We start from the raw sequence: 27,537 nt of genomic DNA, 5'->3' as shown, positions 1-27,537 counted from the left end.
TAACGATTGAATTGGTACTCCTTCCTTCATACCAAACACTCATTCCCTCTACCAATGGCTGTAGCGGGTGCTACATTAAAAAAGCACACCTTAGTCACTTAACCGGGATCAGCTGACAGCCTCTTCCTAACTTATGACCACTCCTGCAATGAAGGACAGGGGAAATGGGGACAGAGGCACATTCCCACAGGTTCTCCTCCACATTTCATATCTTCTTGGTAGTGCATTCTCAGTCCTTTATTGTTTCTGACCCCAAGTTTTGGAATTCTGTTCGCTTAACCACTGAGGGAACAAATTCACCAGAAGGAATGCAACTGGTCAAGAGGACAACTCACCTTCACCTACAAGAGAATTAAGGCTGGGGAATGAATGCAGTCTGTACCAGTAATGCATTGTTCACAGAAAATGAGCAAAACCAACAAGAGCCTACTGCTTGAAGCCAACCTGTTTGACAGCAACAAGACCTAGGATGGTAATATAGTGTGGGGTGGGTGGTTTGGAGACACTAAAACAAGCCCCATCAATAGAAGGACATTCAGAGACTTTCAAAAACTGTTTAAAAATAAAAATGCGTCTACAATGTTATGAAATTACTTTTAAAAATTGTATAATTAAAAAACAAAAGCAGTTTTAGACAACGGTGAAACTGAAGGAAAATCAGTAAAGATGTAAATGACCTCAAACTAAAGCGAGTCCCTCACAGATTTTCTTCACCAGGGAAGATTCTTATCTCGTGTAGGTTCAGCAGCAGATTTCCCTATATAACTCCCACCGTCAGCAGCTGAATGTCATGAATAGTCACTATGTCATAGAAAGAGGCCATTCAACCTGAAATGTCTGCATTAACCATATTAATCCCACCTGGTTCATAGCCCTTTATACCTAAGTGATTCAGGTGCATATCTGGAAACTTTTTGAATGCCATCAGAGACCCAGCTTCAATCTCAGGTAATGTTTTCTGTATATCGAAGTCAAAGTAACATCTATTATTGAAGTATATATACGTAACCATCTAACACACATTGACGTTCATTTTTCTTGCAGGCATTTGGCAGGAAAATAAAGAAATACAATAGAACCTACCAAGAACTATACATAAACAAAGAATGACAAACAACCAACGTGCAAGAGAAGACAAATTGTACAAATATGTGGGCACGTGGCCAAGTGGTGAAGGCATTGGACTAGCGACCTGAAGGTCGTGAGTTCGAGCCCCAGCCGAGGCAACGTGTTGTGTCCTTGAGCAAGGCCCTTAATCACACAGTGCTCTGCGACGACACTGGTGCCAAGCTGTATGGGTCCTAATGCCCTTCCCTTGGACAACATTGGTGTCGTGGAGAGGGGAGACTTGCAGCATGGGCAACTGCTGGTCTTCCATACAACCTTGCCCAGGCCTGCACCCTGGAGAGTGAAGACTTTCCAGGCACAGATCCATGGTCTCGCAAGACTAACGGATGCCTTTACTGTACAAATAAAATTAAATAATACTGAGAACGTGAGTTGTAGATTCCTTGAAAGCAAGTCTGTAGTTTGTAGGATTAGTTCAGAGTTGTGCTGAGTGAAGTTATCCATGGTGGTTCAGGAGCCTGATGTTCGTAGGATAAGAACTATTCCTGAACCTGGTGATATATCACCTAAGGCTTCCTCTGTACCTAATGGCCAATGATTGTCATAAGAATAGAGCAAGGCCTGGGTGATGGGGTCCTTGATAATGGATGCTGCCTTCTTGTGGCAGCACTCCATGTAAATGTGCTCAATGGTGTATACTTACTACCATCTGGGTGAAGAAGGTCTCACACATATCTTCCCTAAATCACTTTCCCCTTTCTTTTAAATCTATGTCCTCTAGTATTATGCACTTAAGAATTAATGTTGGAGTGCTACTGGCAAGATCTGGACTTGCAAATTGATGCAGGAATCCTGACATGAAAATACTGGCAGTTTAACCTCTGAACTGCTGGTGTTTCCCAGAAAGGTCTGATAACTTTCGTTAAAAACAAAGATAAGGGATAAATACCACCAAAGATACTACTCTGACTCTACTTCAAAATTGTGTCATTGCATCTTTTAGATCCATGTGAGGGGTTTGAAATAACTGGATGCATTTCCTATTGTGCTCTTCTGGAGCAGCAGCCTACAGCTTAGGCGAAACCTCTTAGAGCATGACTTGAACCAAGAAGATAATCTGACTGAGGGGTAAGAATGCTGCCAACTGATCCTCAATTGGGACAAATCAGAAACACAAAGAAATTACTGGATTTGTGAGCCGCAGCTTTCCCTCAGTGAATGCATTCTTGTCTCACAACTGAACTCAATATGTCATTGCTGAAGTAGGTTTGGTGATTATGGGGTCATCAGGACTTCATGACACCCAAGACCAAAAATTGACAGGATGCTACAATCCAATATGTGTAATCTACTCAAAAGTTTTGAGTAACCTTTTTATCCATTTTTACCATGGTACATCACCAAGGCTGTTTATGATACAATAGAAATTCACTCCTGCTGAGGGGATCCACAATCTGTATTTGTTCAGAGAATTACTATTAATAATTGAAACAGCCACTCAAATCAAATAAATAACACCTTTATCAGTTGTAATATTTCTTAAAATGATCCTTTGCAAACTTAAAACAGTCATTAAAGCCATTCAGGTCAATAAATTCCAAGACTAAGTAGACAGATTATTTTAAAATACTCTGACAAAATAAAAGGAAATTAAATATGAAATGAATTTCATTTCTTAATGAAACACTCACAGTGAAAGTGTATGAAACTAATAGAAAGGAAGTGTGTTACATTGACAAATTCCCTTTGGATTAAGTTGCCAGATGTTAGATCCATTTTCACATAAATCACATAATTTCTACATACGTTGTGCACATAAATCAACTCTGCCTAGTTTAAAGTGTTAGGGATAACTTACTGCAGTAGTCTTCTGCATCATGGAATTGAAGCAAGATCTTGTTGGAGTCATGCATCCTAATGTGTTTATTTGTCTGTCATATTCCATATGTGATGATTTAATACCATGTGTGGCATGCTTAACTCTTTTACTACTGAAATTGGGCAAACAGATAGAGATCTGTGAGCTTTCTAATTAATTCAAAGGTTCAAAGGTTCATTTATTATCAAGGCATACAACTCTGAAATTCTTCAATTCTCTGGGTAGGCATGAAGTCAAGAAAGAAAAAGAAAGGCAGCACAGTTATCAATACTCTAATCCTGCCCCCCCCCCGCAAAAAAAGAACAAAAATGAAACAGGTACGTCAACCCTCAAATCTCTCCTCCTGCACAAAGACTGAACAAAACGGAACGGGCGCGTCGACATCCAAATCTCCCTTCCTGCTAATAAAAAACGAACAAAATAGAGCATGCACATCAACTCCCAAATCCCTCCACCCACCCAAAAAAAACAAACAAAACAGATCAGGCACATCAAATCCCTCCTCCCACACAAAAACACGAACAAATACGGATCGGGAACATCAACCCTCCAAATTAATTGAGCATTATATCGTGGGAAAAATATTGAACGTGTGTGATTTCAAGTATTAGGGAAAACCAAAATTGTATGGGCAAGTCTCTGATCTTTTCACCAAAGAGGTCTTGTGGAGCCTTAACAGAGATTTCTGCATTTTTGCAAGTCCCAGGTAAGGTACCAGTAGAGAGATAATGAAATGTTGTTCCCTTTTACAAAAAAGGTCAGTAGTGCTCAATCCTGGAAACCACAGGATACTGAACCTTAACATCAACAGAAATAAAATTATTGGAAAAGGTTTCTGAGTTACATTTATTTAGAAGGGTACAGGCTGACTTGGAGTCAGCATGGTTTGGTGCAGCAGAAATCCTGTCTCACAAGTCTGATTCAGGTATTTGTAGAGGAAGCTAAGAAAATTAATGAAGGCAGGTTGATAAGCAGTGTGAGAGCTGAATTCTGAAGGAAGGCAGTTTTTAAAAAAACTTCTTCAAGTGCCAGAAGGACGAGACTGTGTGGAGAGTTTAAAAAGGAGACCACCCTATACAGCAGGCAGCGAGTGAGTGATAGCAGAGTGTAGGGCTTTGGCTCAATGGACTTAGGCAGAAACAGGAAGCGGCGAGAGTGAGGCACCAACTCTTTTTTTCCCCTTGGCGAATCAGTCCAGACAGACAGAGGAACAGCAGGACTCACACAGATAACGGTACAAGATAACAGCTTAAAAAGTTTGTGTGTTTGGCGAGGTAAGTGGGTGAGCAGACTTATTTTTCCTTGTTTCACTCCTGTAGAATTAGATAGCATGCCTGCAGGTTTAGTGCTTTGTTCAAGGTGTCGGATGTGGGAATCCTGGGAGACCTCCAGCCTCCCTGATGGCCACATCTGCGCCATGTGCACCGAGATGCAGCTCCTCAGAGACCGCGTTAGGGATCTGGAGCTGCAGCTTGATGACCTACTGCTTATTAGGGAAAGTGAAGAGGTGATAGACAGGAGCTACAGGGAGGTAGTCATCCCTAGACTACAGGGGTCAGAAAACTGGGTGACTGTCAGGAGAGGGAAGGGAAATGCCTGGATAGTGGAGAGCACCCCTGTGGCTGCCCCCCTCAGCAACAAGTATCTCATTTTGGATGCTGTTGAGGGGGATGACCTGACAGGGGACGGCCACGGTGACTGGGTCTCTGGCACTGAGCCTGGCATTGTTGTGCAGGAGGGAAGGAGGGAGAAGAGGAAAGCTGTGGTCATAGGGGATTCCATAGTTAGGGGAACAGACAGGAGATTCTGTGAGCCTGATAGAGATACCTGCATGGTGTGTTGCCCCCAGATGCCAGGATACGGTATGTTTCAGATCGGGTCCAGAATATTCTGAAGGGAGAGGGCGAGCAGCCAGTTGTCTTGGTACATGTTGGTACCAATGACATAGATAGGAAAAGGGAGGAGGTCCTGAAGAGAGATTTCCGGGAGTTAGGAAGGAAGCTGAGAAGCAGGACCTCCAGGGTAGTAATCTCGGGATTGCTACTTGTGCCACGTGCTAGCGAGGGCAAGAATAGTAAGATCAGCAGATGAATGCGTGGCTGAGAGACTGGTGCAGGGGGCAGGGCTTCAGATTCTTGGATCATTGGGATCTCTTCTGGGGGAAGTATGACCTGTTCAAAAAGGACAGGTTACACCTGAACCCAAAGGGGACCAATATCCTGGCAGGAAGGTTTAATAGCGCTGTTAGGGAGGGTTTAAACTAATTTGGCAGGGGGATTGGGAACAAGAATGATAGAGTGGAGGAAGGGGAAAACAGAAATAAATCTAAGATAGTGAGCAGCAAAAATGTGAGCAAGGACAGGCAGGTGATGGGGCAAATTTGTAGCCATTGGGATGAGTTGCAGTGCAATCAAAGCAAAAATATCAAATACTGGTCTTAAGGTGTTATACTTAAATGCATGTAGCATAAGGAATAAGGTAGATAATCTTGTCGTACAGCTACAGATTGGCAGGTATGATATTGTGGCCATCACTGAGACGTGGCTAAAGGATGCATGTCTCTGGGAGCTGAACGTCCAAGGATACATGGTGTATCAGAAGGATAGGCAGGTAGGCAGAGGGGGTGGCGTGGCTTTATTGGTAAGAAATGATATTAAATCACTAGAAAGAGGTGACATAGGATTGGAAGGTGTAGAATTTTATGGTTTGAACTAAGAAAGGACCCTGATGGAAGTTATATACAGGCCTCCTAACAGCTGCAGTGATGTTGGCTACAAATTACAACAGGAAATAGAAAAGGCTTGTCAGAAGGACAGTGTTATGATAATTGTCGGGGATTTTAACATGCGAGTGGATTAGGAAAATCAGATCGGCACTGGATCTCAAGAGAGAGAATTTGTAGAATGTCTGCGAGATGGCTTTTTAGAACAGCTTGTTGTTGAGCCCACTAGGGGATCGGCTGTACTGGATTGGGTATTGTGTAATGAACCAGAGGTGATTAGAGAGATTGAGGTGAAGGAACCCTTGGGGGACAGTGATCATAACATGATTGAGTTCACTGTGAAATTTGAGAAAGAGAATCCGAAATCCGAAGTGTCGGTATTTCAGTGGAGTAAAAGAAATTACAGTGGTATGAGAGAGGAACTGGCCAAAGATGACTGGAAAGGGACACTGGCGGGAAGGACGGCAGAGCAGCAGTGGCTGGAGTTTATGCGAGAAGTGAGGAAGGTGCAAGACAGATATATTCTAAAAAAGAAAAAAATTGCGAATGGAAAAAGGATGCAACCGTGGCTGACAAGAGAAGTTAAAGCAAAGGAGAGGGCATACAAGGAAGCAAAAATTAGTGGGAAGACAGAGGATTGGGAAGTTTTTAAAAGTTTACAAAAGGAAACTAAGAAGATCATTAAGAGGGAAAAGATAAACTATGAAAAGAGGATCAAAGAGGATACTAAAAGCTTTTTCAAGTATATAAAGAGTAAAAGACAGGTGAGAGTAGATATAGGACCGATAGAAAATGATGCTGGAGAAATTGTAATGGGAGATAAAGAGATGGCAGAGGAACTGAATGAGTATTTTGCATCAGTCTTCACTGAGGAAGACATCAGCAGTATACCGGACACTCAAGGGCAGCAGGGAAGAGAAATGTGCGCAGTCACAATTACGACAGAGAAAGTACTCAGGAAGCTGAATAGTCTAAAGGTAGATAAATCTCCCAGACCAGATGGAATGCACCCTCATGTTCTGAAGGAAGTAGCTATGGAGGTTGCAGAGGCATTAGCAATGATCTTTCAAAAGTCAATAGATTCTGGCATGGTTCCGGAGGACTGGAAGATTGCAAATGTCACTCCGCTATTTAAGAAGGAGGCAAGGAAGCAAGCAGGAAATTATAGACTGGTTAGCTTGACATCGGTGGTTGGGAAGTTGTTGGAGTCGACTATCAAGGATGAAGTTACAGAGTACCTGGAGGCATATGACAAGATAGGCAGAACTCAGCATGGTTTCCTTAAAGGAAAATCTTGCCTGACAAACCTATTGCAATTTTTTGAGGAAATTACCAGTAGGCTAGACAAGGGAGATGCAGTGGATGTTGTATATTTGGATTTTCAGAAGGCCTTTGACAAGGTGCCACGCATGAGGCTACTTAACAAGATAAGAGCCCATGGAATTACAGGAAAGTTACATACGTGGATAGGGTGTTGGCTGATTGGCAGGAAACAGAGAGTGGGAATAAAGGGATCCTATTCTGGTTGGCTGCCGGTTACCAGTGGTGTTCCACAGGGGTCCGTGTTGGGGCCACTTCTTTTTACATTGGACATCAATGATTTGGATTATGGAATAGATGGTTTTGTGGCTAAGTTTGCTGATGATACAAAGATAGGTGGAGGGGCTGGTAGTGCTGAGGAAACAGAGAGTCTGCAGAGAGACTTGGATAGATTGGGAGAATGGGTAAAGAAGTGGCAAATGAAATACAATGTTGGAAAGTGCATGGTTTTGCACTTTGGCAGAAGAACTAAACGGGCAGACTATTATTTATATGGGGAGAGAATTCAAAGTTCTGAGATGCAACGGGACTTGGGAGTCCTCGTGCAGGATACCCTTAAGGTTAACCTCCAGGTTGAGTCAGTGGTGAAGAAGGCAAATGCAATGTTGGCATTCATTTCTAGAGGAATAGAGTATAGGATCAGGGATGTGATGTTGAGGCTCTATAAGGCGCTGGTGAGACCTCACTTGGAGTACTGTGGGCAGTTTTGGGCTCCTTATTTAAGAAAGGATGTGCTGACATTGGAGAGGGTTCAGAGAAGATTCACTAGAATGATTCCGGGAATGAGAGGGTTAACATATGAGGAATGTTTGTCCGCTCTTGGATTGTATTCCTTGGAGTTTAGAAGAATGAGGGGGGACCTCATAGAAACATTTCGAATGTTGAAAGGCATGGACAGAGTGGATGTGGCAAAGTTGTTTCCAAGATGGGGGGAGTCTAGTACAAGAGGGCATGACTTAAGGATTGAAGGGCGCCCATTCAGAACAAAGATGCAAAGAAATTTTTTTAACCTGAGGGTGGTGAATCTGTGGAATTTGTTACTACGGGCAGCAGTAGAGGGTGTATTTAAGGCAGAGATTGATAGGTATCTGAGCAGCCAGGGCGTCAAAGGTTATGGTGAGAAGGCAGGGGAGTGGGACTAAATGGGAGAATGGATCAGCTCATGATAAAATGGCAGACCAGACTCGATGGGCCGAATGGCCGACTTCTGCTCCTTTGTCTTATGGTCTTATGGATAAATATGGTTTACTTGGACTTCTGATGCATTTACCACACAGTCGGAGGGTCCAGAAGGTTAGGGCACATGGGATCCAAGGTGTTATTGCAAACTGTATACAGAATTGTCTTGGCAATGGAAAACAGAAGGTTGTGGATGAGTGCTTTTCTGACTGGAATTCTGCAACCTGTGTGGTACCACAGAGATTGGAGCTGGGACCTTTGTTGTTTGTTAAAACTACACTTAATGGCCACTTTATTAGGTGCAAGAGTAGAACCTAGTGTGGTCTTCTGGTGCTGTAGCCCATTCACTTCAAGGTTCGACATGATGTGTGTTCAGAGATGCTCTTCTGTACACCACTGTTGTAACGTGTGGTTATTTCAGTTACAGTTGCCTTCCTGTCAGCCTGAACCAGTCTGGCCAATCCTTCCTGAGTTCTATCATTAACAAGATATTTGTTTTCAGCATCCTCTGGATTTTTTTTTGTTTTTCACACCATTCTCTGTGAACTCTAGAGTCTGTTCTGCATGAAAATCCCAAGCGATCAGCAGTTTCTGAGATACTCAAACCACCCCATCTGGTACCAAGGGTCAAAGTCACTTAGATCACCCTTCTTCCCCATTATGATCTTTGGTCTGAACAACATCTGACCCTCTTGACCATGCCTGCATGCTTTTATACATTGAGTTGCTGGCACATGATTGGCTGATTAGATATTTGCATCAATGAGCAGGTGTACAGATGTACCTAATAAAGTGTCCACTCAGTGTGTATTAGCTTGGACAAGAAAGCAGGTGCAGCTTGACGATGTCACGAAAATTTCTCTACGTTTAAGCTCGTAGAGAAAGCAGTGAAAGGAAGCAGAGAGATGTTGAAAAGCTGGGCAGAGTGGTGGTAGATGGAATTTAATTCAGACAAGTGTGAGGCAATGCACTCTGGGAGGCCAAGTACTAAAAGGCCATATATAGTATATGACAGAGGCGTCAAGAATGTTCTTGTACAGAGGGAGCTTGGTGTGCAAGTTCATCTTTCCCTAAAGATGGTGACAGAGGTGAAAAGGGTATGGAAGAAGTTATTTGTCATGCTTGTCTTCAGAGGCCAAGGCAATGAGTATTAGAGATGAGGTATCATGTTTCAGCTTTACAAGACCTTGGTTAGCTGCACCTACAGGACAATTACTACTACAGTACTGGGTACAGTTCAGGTATTGCACTACAGGAACAATGTGGTAGCGCTGCAAAGAATGCGGAAGAGATTCACCAGGATGTTCTCTGGAATGGGTGTCTGTAGTTACAAGGAGAGCTCAGAGCAGTTCAGTTTATTCATTTGGGACAATAGGAAGCCGACAGATGACCTTGAGGTTTATAAAATCAAAGACTAGTCAGTCATATTTGGAGCTTGCAGGCCAACAGAATGATTTCTAAATCATTATAACAAAATAGTAAGGGTTCATTAAATGATAAAATAGACCATAAGATATAGGAGCAGAATTAGGCCAGTTGGCACATCGAGTCTGCTCCGCCATTTCATCATGGCTGATCCCTTCCCCTCTTATCCCCAATCTCCTGCCTTCTCCCCATAAAATGGAGGGGACTATTTCTTTTGCTGAAGTGGCCCAGAACAAAATAAGGCCTCATCTTGAAATTTTGGAACCAGATCATTTAGGAACGATGTCAGGATGGATTCCTTCAAAGAAACTCTAATGGAAGCCTGGACAACTCCCCAACATGAAAACCATTAATGTAAGTCATTACATTTATCAGAATACCTTGAGTAACATTTTTGATGTCAAGTGTGTAAAACGTTGATAAGACAATGGCCTTCTGCTCTTCTTTCAGCAGATGCCGCTTGATCTGCAGGAGCTTTGAGTGTTCTGTTTTAATTAGAATACGGATTAGCCATGAACATGTTGAATGGTAAATGGGCAAAGTCTTGGTCCAACACCACACTGGGTTCTCCATATTTTCTTATGACGAAGTAAAAAATGTTTGGCTCATTGAGTCCATGTCAGTTCACAGAGTAATCCCAACCCCTCATTTATCTTCCCTGTACACTGTTCTCCCTATACTCCTATCAGATTCTGCCACTTATCTACACACTGGAGCCAATTTGTCTACCAAAACACAGATAAAGAAGGAAACCAGAGCACATGGGGGAAATCAGTGAAAAATCAACAAATATTTAATCTGTGCATGATCCTGTTGGAAAAAGTCTTGAGACTTAACAAGCCTAAATGCAAAGAAACCAAATAAAATCAATTTGCATTTTCTTTCTAATGAAACAAAGATATCAAGACTTTGGTTCGCTTTGTCTTCCAATGCAAGTGGCAGTGGCACCAAAAATGGAACGTCCACACTGAACCCCAGTGGACCTCAATTTAGATGGCTGTCGTCCTGTCAGAAATGACTACTCATTAGGACCATAGTCCCAGTTTTGTTAAGTGTTGGAATTTTATTGTGATCACAATCACCAAGTTTCTAAGAGGTGGAAGAAAGAAGCCCAGTGAACAACTATAATGTTGGAGCTTACAGGTCAACAGAATTTGTATAATCAAATCCCTAATATCTTGTTGACAATGTTCTCCTCCCTTCTCCCCAGAGCCTGAACACGTTCCATTAATCACGCCCTGGGTGCCTCTCTCTCTGCCGCCACAATCCCTGCTCTGTAGCACCCGATTCCAAGCTCTTATTAAATTAAAACTAGATAGCTATCTATTGGTAATTGTACATGAGAGTCAATCATTGATCTCTTTCAGACTTTTCATTGGCAATAGAATATCCATGGCATCTACTAAATGAACCGACAGATTAAAATCAATTCAAATCCATTCCTCAACAGCACCTTACTAGACAAGTAAACTTAAATAAAAAATGTAAGCAGCTTTCTGAAGAGTTGTTTATTTTCATCAGCATCTTCCCAGCATTTTCACAAACAGTGCAGAAAGTAAAGCCCCTTGGCCCACAGAATTCACACAGACCATCAAACTCCCATTTACAGAAATTCCATTTTATTCTACCCCACATTTCCATCTCCTCCCTCCAGATCCGACCACTCACCTCAACACTAGGGGCAAATTACTGTGGCCAGCTAACCGAGCTGTGCAGCTTTCTTATGTGGGAGGGAGGAAAGTAGATCAGCTTGAGGAACAGGTGCAAACTGCAATAGACAGCATCAACAGGTCTGGGCGGGATTAAGGTGAGGCAGGACTTCCACCAACGGGGCCAGCTCTTCTATTTCAGATTTCCAGCAGCTGTAGTTTACTTCCAGGGAAGTAATTTATTCTCAAATTGACCCAGAAATGAATGCAGTCACATCTTCTGAGACTTCAGCATAGAACTATGTTACCTGAGAACCAAATGGTGGCATGTGTTCACTGCAGTAATTTGTGAAGCTGTCAAGTTTGTTATTCTATTTAAATGGCCTACTGCTTTGTACAATTTTAAATGTACCATTTTGTAATCGAATATTTCCCATTGTATAACCCATTCAAGAAATTGAATTTTCTCCTTCTACAGCATATTTATTGTTAAATAATTCACTACAAGTAGTCACCTATGAAATTAGTGCAATATTGAATAAGAGCACTATTATAACAATCTCACAGTAAAGGAAATTTACCCAATTTTATCATCACTAAAACAGCAGTGCAGAAACGATGCTGCATATTTGCATGAGCGACCCTGTCAAATGGCTTTCTTGAAATCTACTGCAAGTATCCATGTGTGGATTGCTTTGGCTAGAGTTATTCCATCAGAAAGATTTTCTTCCAATCCTGGGAGGGTGTCAACACCTTTGGTGTCCAGGTAATTTGAAAGAGTTTGATTGAGACTGAAAGAAAAACAAAATCAGTGTTACGAACATTAAACATTAAAGAAAGGTTGTATTTATGTAACCTCTCTCTCTCGGTCTCAACAAATCACAATCTACTTTACAACCAGTTATACAAAGGCAGCCACTCAGTTCATCATATCGTAGCACACTGCAGCACAGTAACAGGCCCTTCAGCCCACCTAGTCCATGCTGACCTAGTCCATGCTCTGCCATCTAGTCCATGCTCTGCCTACTTCCATCGACCCACACCTGGACAATAGCCATCCATATCTCTCCCATTCATGTACTTAGCCAAACTTCGCTTAAATGTTAAAGTCAAATGAACATTCACCACTCTCACCACCCTCTGAGTGAAGAAGCTCCCCCCCCATGTTCCCTTTCATCTTTCACCCTTAACCCATGACCTCTGGCTACAGTCTCACTGAACCTCAGTGGAAAAGGCATGCTTGCATTTACCCTATCTATACCCCTCGTAATTTTGTTTTCCTCTGTCAAATTTCCACTCATACTCCTATGCTCCAGGGAATAAGATCCTAACCTATTCAACATTTCCTTATAACTCAGGTCCTCAAGTCCCAGTCTGTCAATTCAATCAAGAACCACCCAGACTTATTCTACCCGATAATTCTGAAGTAATCTGAGAAATTTGTCAGCCAATTTATGGCAACAAATTCTCATAAATGGCAATGTGATGACGACCAGAAAATCTGTTTTAGAGATGTTGATAAGAAATTAAGTATCACCCAGGACATTAAGGAAATCCTCCCTGTTCTTTGGATTTTTTTCACACAAAGTGATTGGAGTCCGGAAAATGTTCCCTGAAGAAGCAGTGGAGGCAGGTCTTACCAGGACATTTAAGAAGCATCTGGACAGATACTTGAACTGAAAGCTATGGACCTAGAATGGGATTGGTGTAGATTTGTTCAACATGTGGCTTGGACATGGTAGGCCGAAAGTGTGAATCTATGACTCCATGTGGGCCTGCAAGGCTTGGATCAGCACCACTGCAGGGCAGCTACCCTTTGAAGGGGAAGGTTTGCTGAGGGGACTGATGCTGCACATTCTCATTTGATGTAGAAAATATTTTAAGATTTCTACTTCAATCAAAACGATCCACGTCCAAGTCACAGTTGGTATGTAAATGTCAGCCAGCTCTTTTGCCAGTAGCATAACATTTTGGATTAAATAAAAGGGAATAGCTTGCATTATGTAATTTCATTGTCTTTGTCCTAATATAAAACGTGTTCTGTGAATAGCCAAATCACGTCCTGTTGGAAATTTTGGACCACATCAAACACTGAAAAACACCTCAAAAATGTCATCTATTCACTGCATAACCCACCAGGAAAATCAGCCTCCACTTTCTAAAGGTTTTAAATATGTTTTTTCTGTGTCTGGCACCCTGATGCAAAGCAAGCCAGACAATAAATCTAATCAAGATTCAAAGAGGATGAGTTCATAAGGAAGGAAAAGAGAACGAAAGATTGCAGCAGGGAGGGGCTACACCAAAAATATTAATGGGCTTACTTGAATTTCTGTAAGATGTTAAATACAAGACATTGAGTTTTTGCAAAATGTTAAATAATTTTAAATTCCAACTAAAATAAAGAAATTCAGGTTTGAGGGCTCAAGAGTTTAGCTTTTTTTCCAGGCCTAGCCATTGGTTCAAAGTTTAGCTGGCATTTAGAAAAATTGATCAAGCGAGATAATATGAACAAACTCATAGGATACCATGATCAGGTGAGTTAATATATTGAGCAACACACAAAATGCTACAAAAACTCAGCAGGCCAGGCAGTGTCTATGGAAGGGAATAAACAGTCAATGTTTTGAGGTGAGACCCTTTATCAGTCCTGGAAAAGGAGAGGGAAGAAGCCAGAATAAGGAGGTGGGGCAAAGGGAAGAAATACAAGTTGGGAGGTGGGTGGGTTGCAGTGGTGGGGTGCGATGAAGTAAGAAACTGGGAGGTGATAGGTGGAAAAGTCCAAGGGCTGAAGAAGAAGGAATCTGATAGGAGAGGAGAATGGACCATGGGAGAAAGGCAGAGGGGCACCAGAAGGAGGTGAGGGGCTGGTGAGAAGGGATGTGGTATGAGGGGAATCAGAATACAGAATGGAAAAGACAGAAAGGGGAGGGGGAGAAGTTATTGCAAATTATAGAAATCAGTGTTCATGCTGTCAGGTTGGAGGCTACTCAAACTGAGTATAACATGCAGTTGATTGGATATATCAGTTGATAGATCGGAAAGACAATGTTCTCACAAATTAATAGATACTTTGAGCCTGATATCTTTACACAATAGCCCAGAATTTCCAGTGAATGGAGAGTCAACAACACACAAACATACAGCTCTACTAATTTGGCAATCATGTAGACATTCTGAACCTCCTGTAACTTATCAGGGGATGACAGGCAATTCTCAGAAAATCTTTGGTGTATGAAATATTTTCCAAGGATCATTCTTGAAAACATTCAGACATTACACACAATTACCTCAAGCCAACCAGCAGGAAACTGAAAGACACTGAAGGGTTGCCATTTTTACATTTGATTCAATTTTATAATTCATTAGGGAAAATAGAAAGTAAATCAGGCAGCATTGGGAAGTGAATATATCTGCCTAACTTAATGTCTCTCTCAGATGCCGAGGAGCCGACCAGTTGCATCGTTTCCTTTAGGAACACTGTAACTACAGGTATACATTACCCCCAAATAGGTTGAAAGTTATCCTCGTCATTGCTCTGCGTAGTCTTCAGCATCAGGATCTCATGGAGCTCCCACAGAAATGCATTCACGTCAGTAGTTGCAAAAAATGTCTTCAGCTCTGCCTCTTCAGTAGGCAGCAAGCGCTCCTTGTAAGTCTCAGGGATTCTCTCAAATGGGTCCTGTCAGGGCGAAAAGAAACAATGTTAACAACTCTCTGAATTTTCAGGAACACTGGATGTGACTAGAATCTTAGTTGACTAATTTGGATTCCATGCTGAAGTGACCACTATTTTAGACTAAAAATATAAAATAGTTACTGATACGTCCAAAAGAACATGCTGCCAAGGGGAATATTCTGAGCATACGGTACAGGTAACTTCAAGGAAAAATTAATTAAGCACATTAGGATGAAAGGAAAGAATATTAACCTATGCAGTTAGAAGAAAGGTCAAGAGGATTCGAGCGTAGAGTGAAAACACCACATGGAATCATTTAATCAAATGCTTCCTTTCTCTGGTGTTAATACTCCATTGGAGCATGTTAGCCTGTTCATTATGGAATAGTGTTCGAATGTAATATATAACATATATACACATTAGAACACCAGAGAGCCACGGGAGTGGAGCGGTTAGCGCAATGCTATTACAGCTCGGGACGCAGAGTTCAGAGTTCAACTCCTCTCTTAAGTAGTCTCTGCACGTCCTCCCTGTGCAACACGTGGGTTTTCTCCAGGTCCTCCAGTTCTCTCCCACAGCATCCAAAGACGTACCAGGTAGGTTAATTAGTCATTGTAAATTGTCCTGTGATTAGGTTAGGGTTAAATTGGGGCTGTTGGGAGAGGGAGAGAGAGTGAGAAAGGAGGGGAGAGGGAGAGGGAGAGAGGAGGGGACAGGGAGAAAGGGTGGCGATGGGAAGAAAGGGTGGAGAGGGAGAAAGGAGGGGAAAGGGAGAAAGGGGGAGAGAGAGGGAGAAAGGGGGAGAGAGAGAAAGGGGAAGAGAGAGGGAGAAAGGGGAGAGAGAGGGGGAGAGAAAGGGAGAGAGAGAGGGGGAGGGGAGGGAAAGGGGGAGGGGGAGGGAAAGGGAGAGGGGGAGGGAAAGGGGGAGGGAAAGGGAGAGAGGGAGGGGGAGAAAGGGGAAAGAGGTTAGAAAGAGAGGGAAGGAGAGAGAGACGGAGAATGGAGGGATTCCCAGGCATTCTTGTTCCCAACTGTAGTTGGTTCAATGGACAAACAAAATCTTAACAAACAGCAAATCTCACTCTCAAAGACAATTTTAGAATTAATCATAACAATAATTATACCTTGTAGAGTCATGATGATGCGATACAAGTGAGATTTACAGTATACTTACAAGAGATTCTGCAGATGCTGGAAATCTTGATCAACACACACAAATTACTAGAACAGCTCAGCAAGTCAGGCAGCATCAATGGAGGAAATAAACAGCTGACATTTCAGGCTGAGACCCTTCATCAGGACTGGAGAGGAAGAGGGCAGAAGCCAGAAGAAGAAGATGGAAGATGGAGGGAGGAGGAGTACAAGCTGACAGGTGATAGGTGAGCCCAGGAGAGGGGAAGGTGTGTGGGTTTAGGAGGGACTTGATGATGTGAGATGCTGGGAGGTGATAGATGGAAGAGGTAAAGGGTTGAAGAAGGAGGAATCTAATAGAGAGGACAGTGGACCACGGGAGAAAGAGGAGGAGGAGGGTAATCTGAGGGAGGTGTTGGGCTGGTGAGGAGAATAGGTGAGAGGGTAATCAGAATAGGGAAGAGAGTGAGGGGAGTGGGGGAGGAATTACCAGAAGTTAAGAGAAATTGATGTTCATATCATCAGAGTGGAGGTTACCCAGGCAGAATATGAGGTGTTGCTCCTCCAACTGGAGTTTGGTCTCATCCTAAAGGAGACCGTGAACAAAATGGGAATGGAAAGTCAAAAAGTCAAAAGTCAATTTTTTTTTCGTCTGTGTTTACTAAGGAAACTGGCATGAAGTCTATGGAATTAAGGGAAACAATTAGTGAGATCATGGAAACTGTACAGATCGAAAAGGAGGAGGTCCTTGCTGTCTCGAGGAAAATTAAAGTGGATAAATCCCCGGGACCTGACAGAGTGTTCCCTTGGACCTTGAAGGAGACTAGTGTTGAAATCGCAGGGCCCTGGCAGAAATATTTAAAATGTCGCTGTCTACAGGTGAGGTGCCGGAGGATTGGAGAGTGGCTCATGTTGTTCTGTTGTTTAAAAAAGGATCGAAAAGTAATCCGGGAAATTATAGGCCAGTAAGTTTAACGTCGGTAGTAGGTAAGTTATTGGAGGGAGTACTAAGAGACAGAACCTACAAGCATTTGGATAGACTGGGACTTATTAGGGAGAGTCAACATGGCTTTGTGCGTGGTAGGTCATGTTTGACCAATCTATTGGAGTTTTTCGAGGAGGTTACCAGGAAAGTGGACGAAGGGAAGGCAGTGGATATTGTCTACATGGACTTCAGTAAGGCCCTTGACAAGGTCCCGCATGGGAGGTTAGTTAGGAAAATTCAGTCGCTAGGTATACATGGAGAGGTGGTAGATTGGATTAGACATTGGCTCGATGGAAGAAGCTAGAGAGTGGTGGTAGAGAATGCTTCTCTGAGTGGAGGCCTGTGACTAGTGGTGTGCCACAGGGATCAGTGCTGGGTCCATTGTTATTTGTCATCTATATCAATGATCTGGATGATAATGTGGTAAATTGGATCAGCAAGTTTGCTGATGATACAAAGACTGGAGGTGTAGTAGACAGTGAGGAAGGTTTTCAGAGCCTGCAGAGGGACTTGGACCAGCTGGAAAAATGGGTTAAAAAATGGCAGATGGAGTTTAATACTGACAAGTGTGAGGTATTGCACGTTGGAAGGACAAACCAACGTAGAACATACAGGGTTAATGATAAGGCACTGAGGAGTGCAGTGGAACAGAGGGATCTGGGAATACAGATACAAAATTCCCTAAAAGTGGCGTCAGAGGTAGATAGGGTTGTAAAGAGAGCTTTTGGTACATTAGCCTTTATTAATCAAAGTATTGAGTATAAGAGCTGGAATGTTATAATGAGGTTGTATAAGGCATTGGTGAGGCCGAATCTGGAGTATTGTGTTCAGTTTTGGTCACCAAATTACGGGAAGGATATAAATAAGGTTGAAAGAGTGCAGAGAAGGTTTACAAGGATGTTGCCGGGACTTGAGAAACTCAGTTACAGAGAAAGGTTGAATAGGTTGGGACTTTATTCCCTGGAGCGTAGAAGAATGAGGGGAGATTTGATAGAGGTATATAAAATTATGATGGGTATAGATAGAGTGAATGCAAGCAGGCTTTTTCCACTGAGGCAAGGGGAGAAAAAAACCAGAGGACATGGGTTTAGGGTGAGGGGGGAAAAGTTTAAAGGGAACATTAGGGGGGGCTTCTTCACACAGAGAGTGGTGGGAGTATGGAATGAGCTGCCAGACGAGGTGGTAAATGCGGGTTCTTTTTTAACATTTAAGAATAAATTGGACAGATACATGGATGGGAGGTGTATGGAGGGATATGGTCTGTGTGCAGGTCAGTGGGACTAGGCAGAAAATGGTTCGGCACAGCCAAGAAGGGCCAAAAGGCCTGTTTCTGTACTGTAGTTTCTATGGTTTCTATGGAAATGGAAAGTCAAATTGAAATGGGTAGCCACCAGGAGATCCTGCCTTTTGCAGTGGACACGCTGAAGGTACTCGATGAAGTGGTCCTGATTTGTATAGGGCCTCACCTATCGAGGAAGGCACACCAGGAGCAGTAGATACTACAGATGGCCCCGAAAGACACACATGTGAAGTGTCCCATCGGTGGGAAGGACTATTTGGGCACTGAATGGTGGCGAGGAAGTAAGTGTAGAAGGAGTTGCACTTGTCATGCTTGCAGGGATAAGAACCAGGAGGAAGATCAGTGGTGAGGGAAGAGTAGACAAGGGAATTACATAGAGGTGATCCCTATGGAAGGCAGGGTGGAGGGGGGAAAGAATTGAATTGTATTGAATTGACTTTATTTCTTATTTCTTATATCCTTCACATACATGAGTAAAATTATTTACGTTACATTCCCATCTGAATGTGCCATGTGCAATCATAGTAACTTATAATAAATAGAACAGTCAATGTAACACAGAGTACACTCAAGTCAGCGTGAGTTCATCAGTCTGGTGGCTTGGTGAAAGAAGCTGTCCCGGAGCCTGTTGGTCCTGGCTTTTATGGTGCGGTACTGCTTCCCGGATGGTAGCAGCTGGAATAGATTGTGGTTGGGATGACTTGGGTCCCCAATGATCCCACAGCCCTTTTTACACACCTGTCCTAGTAAATGTCCTGAAACATGGGAAGTTCACAACTCCAGATGTGCTGGGCTGTCCACACCACTCTCTGAAGAGTCCTGCGATTAAGGGAGGTACAGTTCCCATACCAGGCAGTGACGCAGCCAGTCAGGATGCTCTCAATTGTGCCCCTGTAGAAAGCTCTTAGGATTTGGGGGCCCATCCTTCTTCTTCAGATGTACAAGGACGATATGTATAGCAGTGGCCATTGCATCATCTGTTGATCAGTTGTGTCACTAGGTGAATTGTACGGGGTCCAGTTTGGGCGGTAGCAAGCAGCAGATGTAATCCTTGACCAGCCTCTTGAAGTATTTGCTTATTATTGAGTTGAGTGCAACAGGACGCTAGCCGTTCAGGCATGTTACCTCGGTCTTTTTTGGTACAGGGACAATGGTGGATAACTTGAAGCAGGAGGGCACTCTACACTGGGAGAGGGAGAGATTTAAAATGTCTGTAAACACACCTGCCAGTTGTGCTGCGCACATCCTAAATACTCGCCCTGGGACGCCACCCGGTCCTGCAGCCTTGCGACTGTCCACTTGTTGGAAACATCTGCATACCTCAGCCTCAGAGATGACCAGGTTGCAGGTTGTAGCGGTGGATTTCCTCGGAGGCTCAGAGTTAGTGACATCGAACTGAGCATAAAAGCGATTGAGCTCCTCTGGGAGAGAGGACATGATGTTGGTGGCACGATAATGTTTTGGCTTTGAAATCTGCGATGGTATGCAACCCTCACAAGTCACGTGTGCTATTTGTTGTGGATCTTGACTCAATCTTCTCCCTATATTGTTGTTTCGTAGTTTTGTGCGGATCATAGCCGCTTTTCTTGAGCTCTAGTTGATCTCCAGTGACGTAGGCTCGGTGTTGCACTGTAAGTGCTGCTTGCATGGAACTACTGATCCAGGGTTTCTGTTTCGGGAAGACCCTGACCAACTTCTGTGTGCTTTGTGGTAGCATCTCGCTTAGGTGGTGGAAGTTATGGAGAATGAAGTTCTGGATACAGGGATCTGTGGGGTGGTAGGAAAGGACAAGGAGAACCCTATCCCTGTTATGATGGTGGGAGGGCAAATGCATGTGTGATGGAGGGCAGCATTGATGGCTGTGGAAGGAAAATATTCTTCTTGAAAAAGGAGGACACCTCAGATGTTCTAGACTGGAAAGCATCAACCTGAGAACAGATATGGTGGAGACAAAGGGATTGAGAGAAGGGAATAGCATGTATACAAGTGACAGGGTGGGAAGAGGTTTGCAAAAGATGTCAGCAAATAGTCTATGTCCAGAGATTGAGACAGAGTAATCGACAAAGGGGAGAGAGATGTTCAAAGATGGATCAAGTAAATTTAGAACACCTCTAATGTAACTTAGAACAATCCATCATATGCAGGTTCCTTCCCCATACACATGCCATTGCTTTTTTCTAATCTGTGTAATTTACTTGGCTTGAATTTAATAAAAGTGCTGATAACATGAATTCAGGTTCAAAATTCAGGGTAAATTTATTATCAAAGTACAAACATGATACCATATTCAACCCTGAGTTATGTTTACTTGCGGGCATACTCAGTAAATCCAAGAACCATAATGTAATCAATGAAAGACCGCATTCAACAGAGCAGATGCCCAATGTGCAAAAGACAACAAACTCTGCAAATACTAAAGAAAAAGGAAATAATGGTAATTAATTAATAAACAATAAATATCGAGAACATGAGATGAAGTGTCCTTGAAAGTGAGTCCATAGGTTGTGGGAACAGTTCAGTGATAGGGCAAATGAAATTGAGTGAAGTTATCCCCACTGGTTCCAGAGCCCTAAGGTTGAGGGGTTAATAACTGTTTCTGAACCTGGTGGTGTGGGTCCTGAGGCTACTATAACTTCTTCCTGATGGCAGCAGCGAGAAGACAGCATGGCCTGCGTGGTGGGGGTCTCTGATGATAAATGCTGCTTTCCTGCTCCACACAGATGTGCCCAGTGCTGGGGAGAGCTTTACCCGTGATGGACTGGGCTGTAACCACTACATTTTATAGGATTTTCTGTTCAGGGGCATTGGTGTTTCCATACCAGGCTGTAACGTATACTCTCCACCACACATCTATAGAAATTTGTCAGAGTTGGTATTCTTACCTTTTTGGTGCCCAGCATGACCTCAGATTTCCAAGATGAGAGAAGTTGCCAAAGGGAAACAGCATGTTTCAGTTTGCATGCTTCAAATGCCTGGCAGAAAGGTACAAAAACATCTCAAATTATACAAAAGCTCCAGGAATTTACATGAAATGGTAAATAAAGCTACTGTTCTGATGGAAGCCAAGTTTGTGTTTAGCAGTATGATAGATTAACTGCAGATAGCGTGTTGCAGAATCATATATACTTTGTACTCTTGCTCATAGTCTATCCACGTGCTGGAATATAGAACATAGAATAGTACAGCACAGTACAGGCCCTTCAGCCCACAATGTTGTGCCAACCCTTAAACCCTGCCTCCCATATAACCCCCCCACCTTAAATTCCTCCATATACAGTACCTGTCGAGTAGTCTCTTAAATTTCACTAATGTATCTGCCTCCACCACTGACTCAGGCAGTGCATTCCACGCATCAACCACTCTCTGAGTAAAAAACCTCCTCTAATATCCCCCTTGAACTTCCCACCCCTTACCTTAAAGCCATGTCCTCTTGTATTGAGCAGTGGTGCCCTGGGGAAGAGGCGCTATCTATTCCTCTTAATATCTTGTATACCTCTATCATGTCTCCACTCATCCTCCTTCTCTCCAAAGAGTTAAGCCCTAGCTCCCTTAATCTCTGATCATAATCCATACTCTCTAAACCAGGCAGCATCCTGGTAAATCTCCTCTGTACCCTTTCCAATGCTTCCACATCCTTCCTATAGTGAGGTGACCAGAACTGGACACAGTACTCCAAGTGTGGCCTAACCAGAGTTTTATGGAGCTGCATCATTACTTCGCGACTCTTAAACTCTATCCCTCAACTTATGAAAGCTCACACCCCATAAGCTGTCTTAACTACCGTATCGACCTGTGAGGCAACTTTCAGGGATCTGTGGACATGTACCCCCAGATCCCTCTGCTCCTCCACACTACCATCCTGCCACTTACTTTGTACTCCGCCTTGGAGTTTGTCCTTCCAAAGTTAACCACCTCACACTTCTCTGGGTTGAACTCCATCTGCCACTTCTCAGCCCACTTCTGCATCCTAGCAATGTCTCTCTGCAATCTTCAACAATTCTCTACACTATCCACAACATCACCAACCTTTGTGTTATCTGCAAACTTGCCAACCCACCCTTCTACCCCCACATCCAGGTCATTAATAAAAATCACGACAAGTAGAGGTCCCAGAACTGACCCTTGTGGGACACCACTAGTTACAACCCTCTAATCCGAATGTACTCCCTCCACCACGACCCTCTGCTTTCTGCAGGCAAGCCAATTCTGTATCCACCTGGCCAAACTTCCTTGGATCCTATGCCTTCTGACTTTCTGAATAAGCCTATCGTGTGGAACCTTGCAAATGCCTTATTAAAATCCATTTAGATCACATCCACTGCACTATCCTCATCTATATGCCTGGTCACCTCCTCAAAGAACTCTGTCAGGCTTGTTAGACATGATCTGCCCTTCACAAAGCCATGCTGATTGTCCCTGATCAGACCATGATTCTCTAAATGCCTATAGATCCTATCTCTAAGAATCTTTTCCAACAGCTTTCCCACCACAGACGTAAGGCTCACTGGTCTATAATTACCCAAACTATCCCTACTACCTTTTTTGAACAAGGGGACAACATTCGCCTCCCTCCAATCCTCCGGTACCATTCCCGTGGGGAACGAGGAAATAAAGATCCTAGCCAGAGGCTCAGCAATCTCTTCCCTCGCCTCGTGGAGCAGCCTGGGGAATATTCCGTCAGGCCCCGAGGACTTATCCGTCCTAATGTATTTTAACAACTCTAACACCTCCTCTCCCTTAATACCAACATGCTCCAGAACATCAACCTCACTCATATTGTCCTCACCGTCATCAAGTTCCCTCTCATTGGTGAATACCGAACAGAAGTATTCATTTAGGACCTCGCTCACCTCCACAGCCTCCAGGCACATCTTCCCACCTTTATCTCGAATCGGTCCTACCTTCACTCCTGTCATCCTTTTGTTCTTCACATAATTGAAGAATGCCTTGGGGTTTTCCTTTACCCAACTCGCCAAGGCCTTCTCATGCCCCTGTCTTGTTCTCCTCAGCCCGTTCTTAAGCTCCTTTCTTGCTACCCTATATTCCTCAATAGACCCATCTGATCCTTGCTTCCTAAATCTCTCACGTATGCTGCCTTCTTCCACCTGACTAGATTTTCCACCTCACTTGTCACCTATGGTTCCTTCACCCTACCATTATTTATTTTCCTCACTGGGACAAATTTATCTCTAACATCCTGCAAGAGATCCCTACACATCGACCACATGTCCATAGTACATTTCCCTGCAAAAACATCATCCCAATTCACACCCGCAAGTTCTAGCCTTATAGCCTCATAATTTTCCCTACCCCAATGAAAAATTTTCCTGTCCTCTATGATTCTATCCTTTTCCATGATAATGCTAAAGGCCAGGGAGCGGTGGTCACTGTCCCCCAAATGCTCACCCACTGAGACATCTGTGACCTGACCCGGTTCGTTACCTAATACTAGATTTAGTATGTCATTCCCCCTAGTCGGCCTGTCAACATACTGTGACAGGAATCCATCCTGGACACACTTAACAAACTCTGCCCCGTCTAAACCATTGGAACTAATCAGGTGCCAATCAATATTAGGGAAGTTAAAGTCACCCATGACAACAACCCTGTTATTTTTACACCTTTCCAAAATCTGCCTCCCAATCTGCGCCTTGGTATCTCTGCTGCTACCAGGGGGCCTATAGAATACTCCCAATAGAGTAACTGCTCCCTTCCTGTTCCTGACTTCCACCCATATTGACTCAAAAGAGGATCCTACAACATTACCCACCATAGCTGTAATAGTATCCCTGACCAGTAATGCCACCCCTCCTCCCCTTCCCCCCGGTCCCTTTTAAAGCACTGAAATCCAGGAATATTGAGAATCCATTCCTGCTCTGGTGCCAGCCAACTCTCTGCAATGGCCACCACATCATAATTCCATGTATGTATCCAAGCTCTCAGTTCATCACCTTTGTTCCTGATGCTCCTTGCATTGAAGTACATGCACTTTACCCTTCTACCTTACTACCTTTACACCCTTTATTCTGCTTCTCTTTCTTCAAAGTCTCTTTATATGTTAGATCTGGCTTTACTCCATGCACTGTACTTGCAGTTCTCGCATGACCTTTATCCTCCTCCACCTCACTATCTGCTCTAACACTCTGGTTCCCCTCCCCCTGCAAATCTAGTTTGAACCCCCCCGGAGCAGCAAACCTTCCCACAAGGATGTTAGTCCCCCTCCAGTTCAGGTGCAACCCGTCCTGTCGGGACAGGTCCCACCTTCCCTGGATCAAGGTCCAATTGTCCAGAAACATGAAGACCTCCCTCCTGCACCAACTCCTTAGCCACGTATTTAGCTGCATTATCTTCCTATTTCTATCCTTACTAGCACGAAGCACGGGTAGCAATCCTGAGATTGCAACCCTGCTGTTAAACATTTTGTGTGTGCTCGCTGATAAATTGGTTACAGCACCCAAAAATGGATATACCCCCCCTTGGATGTTTTCATGTTTTATTGCTTTACAACATTGAATCACAGTGGATTTAATTTGGCTTTTGTTTAACACTGATCAACAGAAAGACTCTTTAGTGTCGAAGTGAAAATAGATCTCTACAAAGTGACTTAAATTAATCACAAATATAAAACACAAAATAACTGATTGCTTAAGTATTCATCCCATTCAAGTCAGTATTTAGTAGATGCACCTTTGGCAGCAATTACAGACTTGAGTCTGTCTCCATCAGTTTTGCACATCCGGACACTAATTTTTCCCCATTCGTCTTTACAAAACTGCTCAAGCTCTGTCAGATTGCATGGGGATCATGAGTGAACAGCCCTTTTCAAGTCCAGCCACAAATTCTCAATTGGATTGAGGTCTGGACTCTGACTTGGCCACTCCAGGACATTAACTTTGTTGTTTTTAAGTCATTCCTGTGTACCTTTGGCTTTATGCTTGGAGTCACTGTCTTGTTGGAAAACTAATCTTCTTCCAAATCACAGTTCTCTTGCAGACTGAATGAGGGTTTTCTCCAGGTTTTCCCTGTATTTTGGGCTGCATTCATTTTACCCTCTACCTTCACAAGCCTTCCAGGCCCTGCTGTAGTGAAGGATCCCCACAGCATGATGCAGCCACCACCATGTTTCACGGTAGGGATGGTGTGTTTATGATGATATGTGGTGCTCTGCTTATGCTGAACATAGTGTTTAGTCTGATGGACAAAAAGCTCAATTTTGGTTTGATCAGACCATAGAACCTTCTTCCAGCCAACTTCAGAGTCTCCCACATACCTTCTGGTAAACCCTAGCCGAGATTTCATGTGAGTTTTTTTCCAACAGTGGCTTTCTCTTCGCCACTCTCCTGTAAAGCAGCAACTGGTGAAGCACCCGGGCAACAGTTATTGTATGCACCATCTACCCACCTCAGCCACTAAAGCTTGTAATTCCTTCAGTTGTCATAGGTCTCTTGGTGGCCTCCCTCACTAGTCCCCTTCTTGCACGGTCACTCAGTTTTTGAGGACAGCCTGTTCTAGGCAGATTTACAGCTGTGCAATATTCTTTCTATTTCTTGATTGATTTAACTGTACTCCAAGGGATATTCAGTGTCTTGGAAATTTTCTTGTTTCCATCTTCTGAGCTGTGCTTTTCAATAACCGTTTCGTGGAGTTGCTTGGAATGTTCTTTTGTCTTCATGGTGCAGTTTTTGCCAGGATACTGACTTAACAGCAGTTGGACCTTCCAGATACAGGTGTATTTTTACTACAGTCAATTGAAACACCTTAACACAACATACATCTCCAAAAACAGATCTCTATTTAGCTAGTTATGTGACTTGGCTGCACTAGTGTGTCATATTATAAAGTGGAGGTGGGGGGGGGGTGAATTCTTATGCAATCAATTATTTTGTGTTTTATATCTGTAATTAATTTAGATGACCTTGTAGAGATCTGATTTCACTTTGACACGAAAGAATCTTTTTCTGTTAATCGGTGCCAAAAAAAGCCAAGTTAAATCCACTGTGATTCAATGTTGTAAAACAATAAAACATGAAAACTTCCAAGGGAGGTGAATACTTTTTGCAGGTACTGTACATGAAAACAGTATGAATGTTTATTATGGGGCTGCTTATTTCTTTAATTAAAAGGCATAAATGCTTGTTATGTAATATAGAGATGAGAAATTTGTTTATCTGTAATATGTACGGAACATTGCCCACGAATGCTCCTGTTCGCTAAAACCACATTAGCATCCAAAGTCATATTTATTAGTCAATACTGGATTATTGTCTGATAAATATGGTTCTGGACGCTAATGTGGTTTTATGTGCCAAGAAAAACCCTCAGAGAAATGAGGAAGAGGTCTCCAAGTACTTCCTCCAGACAATTCTGGTTATTATCCAATCTGCTCTTTGTTAAGAGGCATTATGACTGGAGGCAGATTTTACAATTAGTCAATACTTCCTCTATCTGTGCTAAACATTCCCTAATTCAATTTAAAGTTGTTCATAGAGCACATATGTCCAAAGATAAATTAGCTCGCTTTTATTCTCATATTAATCCTTTTTGTGATAGATATCCGGGGCAGATAGCCTCTTTAACTCGTATGTTTTGGTCTTGTCCTACTCTGGAAACTTTTTGGAGAGACATTTTTAATATTACCTCCAAGGTATTGAATATAGATATCTCTCCTCACCCTATTACTGCTATCTTCGGACTACCTAAAATTTCCAGTAATCTTTCTCCTTCAGCCCGTAGAATGATTGCATTTCTTACTTTAATGGTGAAAAGATGTATCTTACAACATTGGAAAGAGCTTAACGCTCCAACTACCTTTTTTTGGTTTTCTCAGACGATATTATGCTTGAATTTGGAGAAAATTAGAAGTAATCTTTATGACTCCTCATTTAAATTTGAACAGACCTGGAGATCTTTTATTCAATATTTTCATTTAATGTAATATATACCCTTCTTGTTTTTTTTTTACTGTTCTTAATGGAGGTCGGGATTGAGGACGTGATTTTAAGTTTTTTTAACTCTGCTTGGTTTCAAGTTAGCCCATTGCTTTGCTTTGCTTTGCTTTTAGTTAGTTGCACGGTGGGTTTTTTTTGGGGTTTTTTTTTTCCTTTTCTCTATTGATATATATATATAAAAATTAGTATACTATTATGTTACCTTGGTACGTTATGTTTAAATTACATTGTTTGTATCTTTTTTTTGTATTAATA

The 27,537-nt window shown here is 42.8% G+C and overlaps 1 protein-coding gene across 5 annotated transcripts in view; it reads right to left on the bottom strand.

Annotated features, from left to right (window-relative positions):
• Positions 1-11,077: 11,077 nt before the first annotated feature.
• LOC140187284 (E3 ubiquitin-protein ligase rnf213-alpha-like) overlaps positions 11,078-27,537 on the bottom strand; it is a 177,529-nt gene continuing 161,069 nt past the window's right edge. For all 5 annotated transcript variants that reach the window (XM_072242436.1, XM_072242438.1, XM_072242440.1 and 2 more), the window contains 3 exons: positions 21,217-21,306; positions 14,743-14,921; positions 11,078-12,033 (listed from right to left, as the gene is read on the bottom strand). In XM_072242436.1, the coding sequence (XP_072098537.1) occupies positions 11,889-12,033; positions 14,743-14,921; positions 21,217-21,306 (414 nt within the window). In that variant the 3' untranslated portion in view covers positions 11,078-11,888. The remainder of the gene's footprint in view (positions 12,034-14,742; positions 14,922-21,216; positions 21,307-27,537) is intronic.

Source organism: Mobula birostris, chromosome 24, assembly GCF_030028105.1.
Source record: "Mobula birostris isolate sMobBir1 chromosome 24, sMobBir1.hap1, whole genome shotgun sequence".
NCBI classification, from domain to species: Eukaryota; Metazoa; Chordata; class Chondrichthyes; order Myliobatiformes; family Myliobatidae; genus Mobula; species Mobula birostris.
This window is presented reverse-complemented; position numbering and strand designations above follow the sequence as displayed.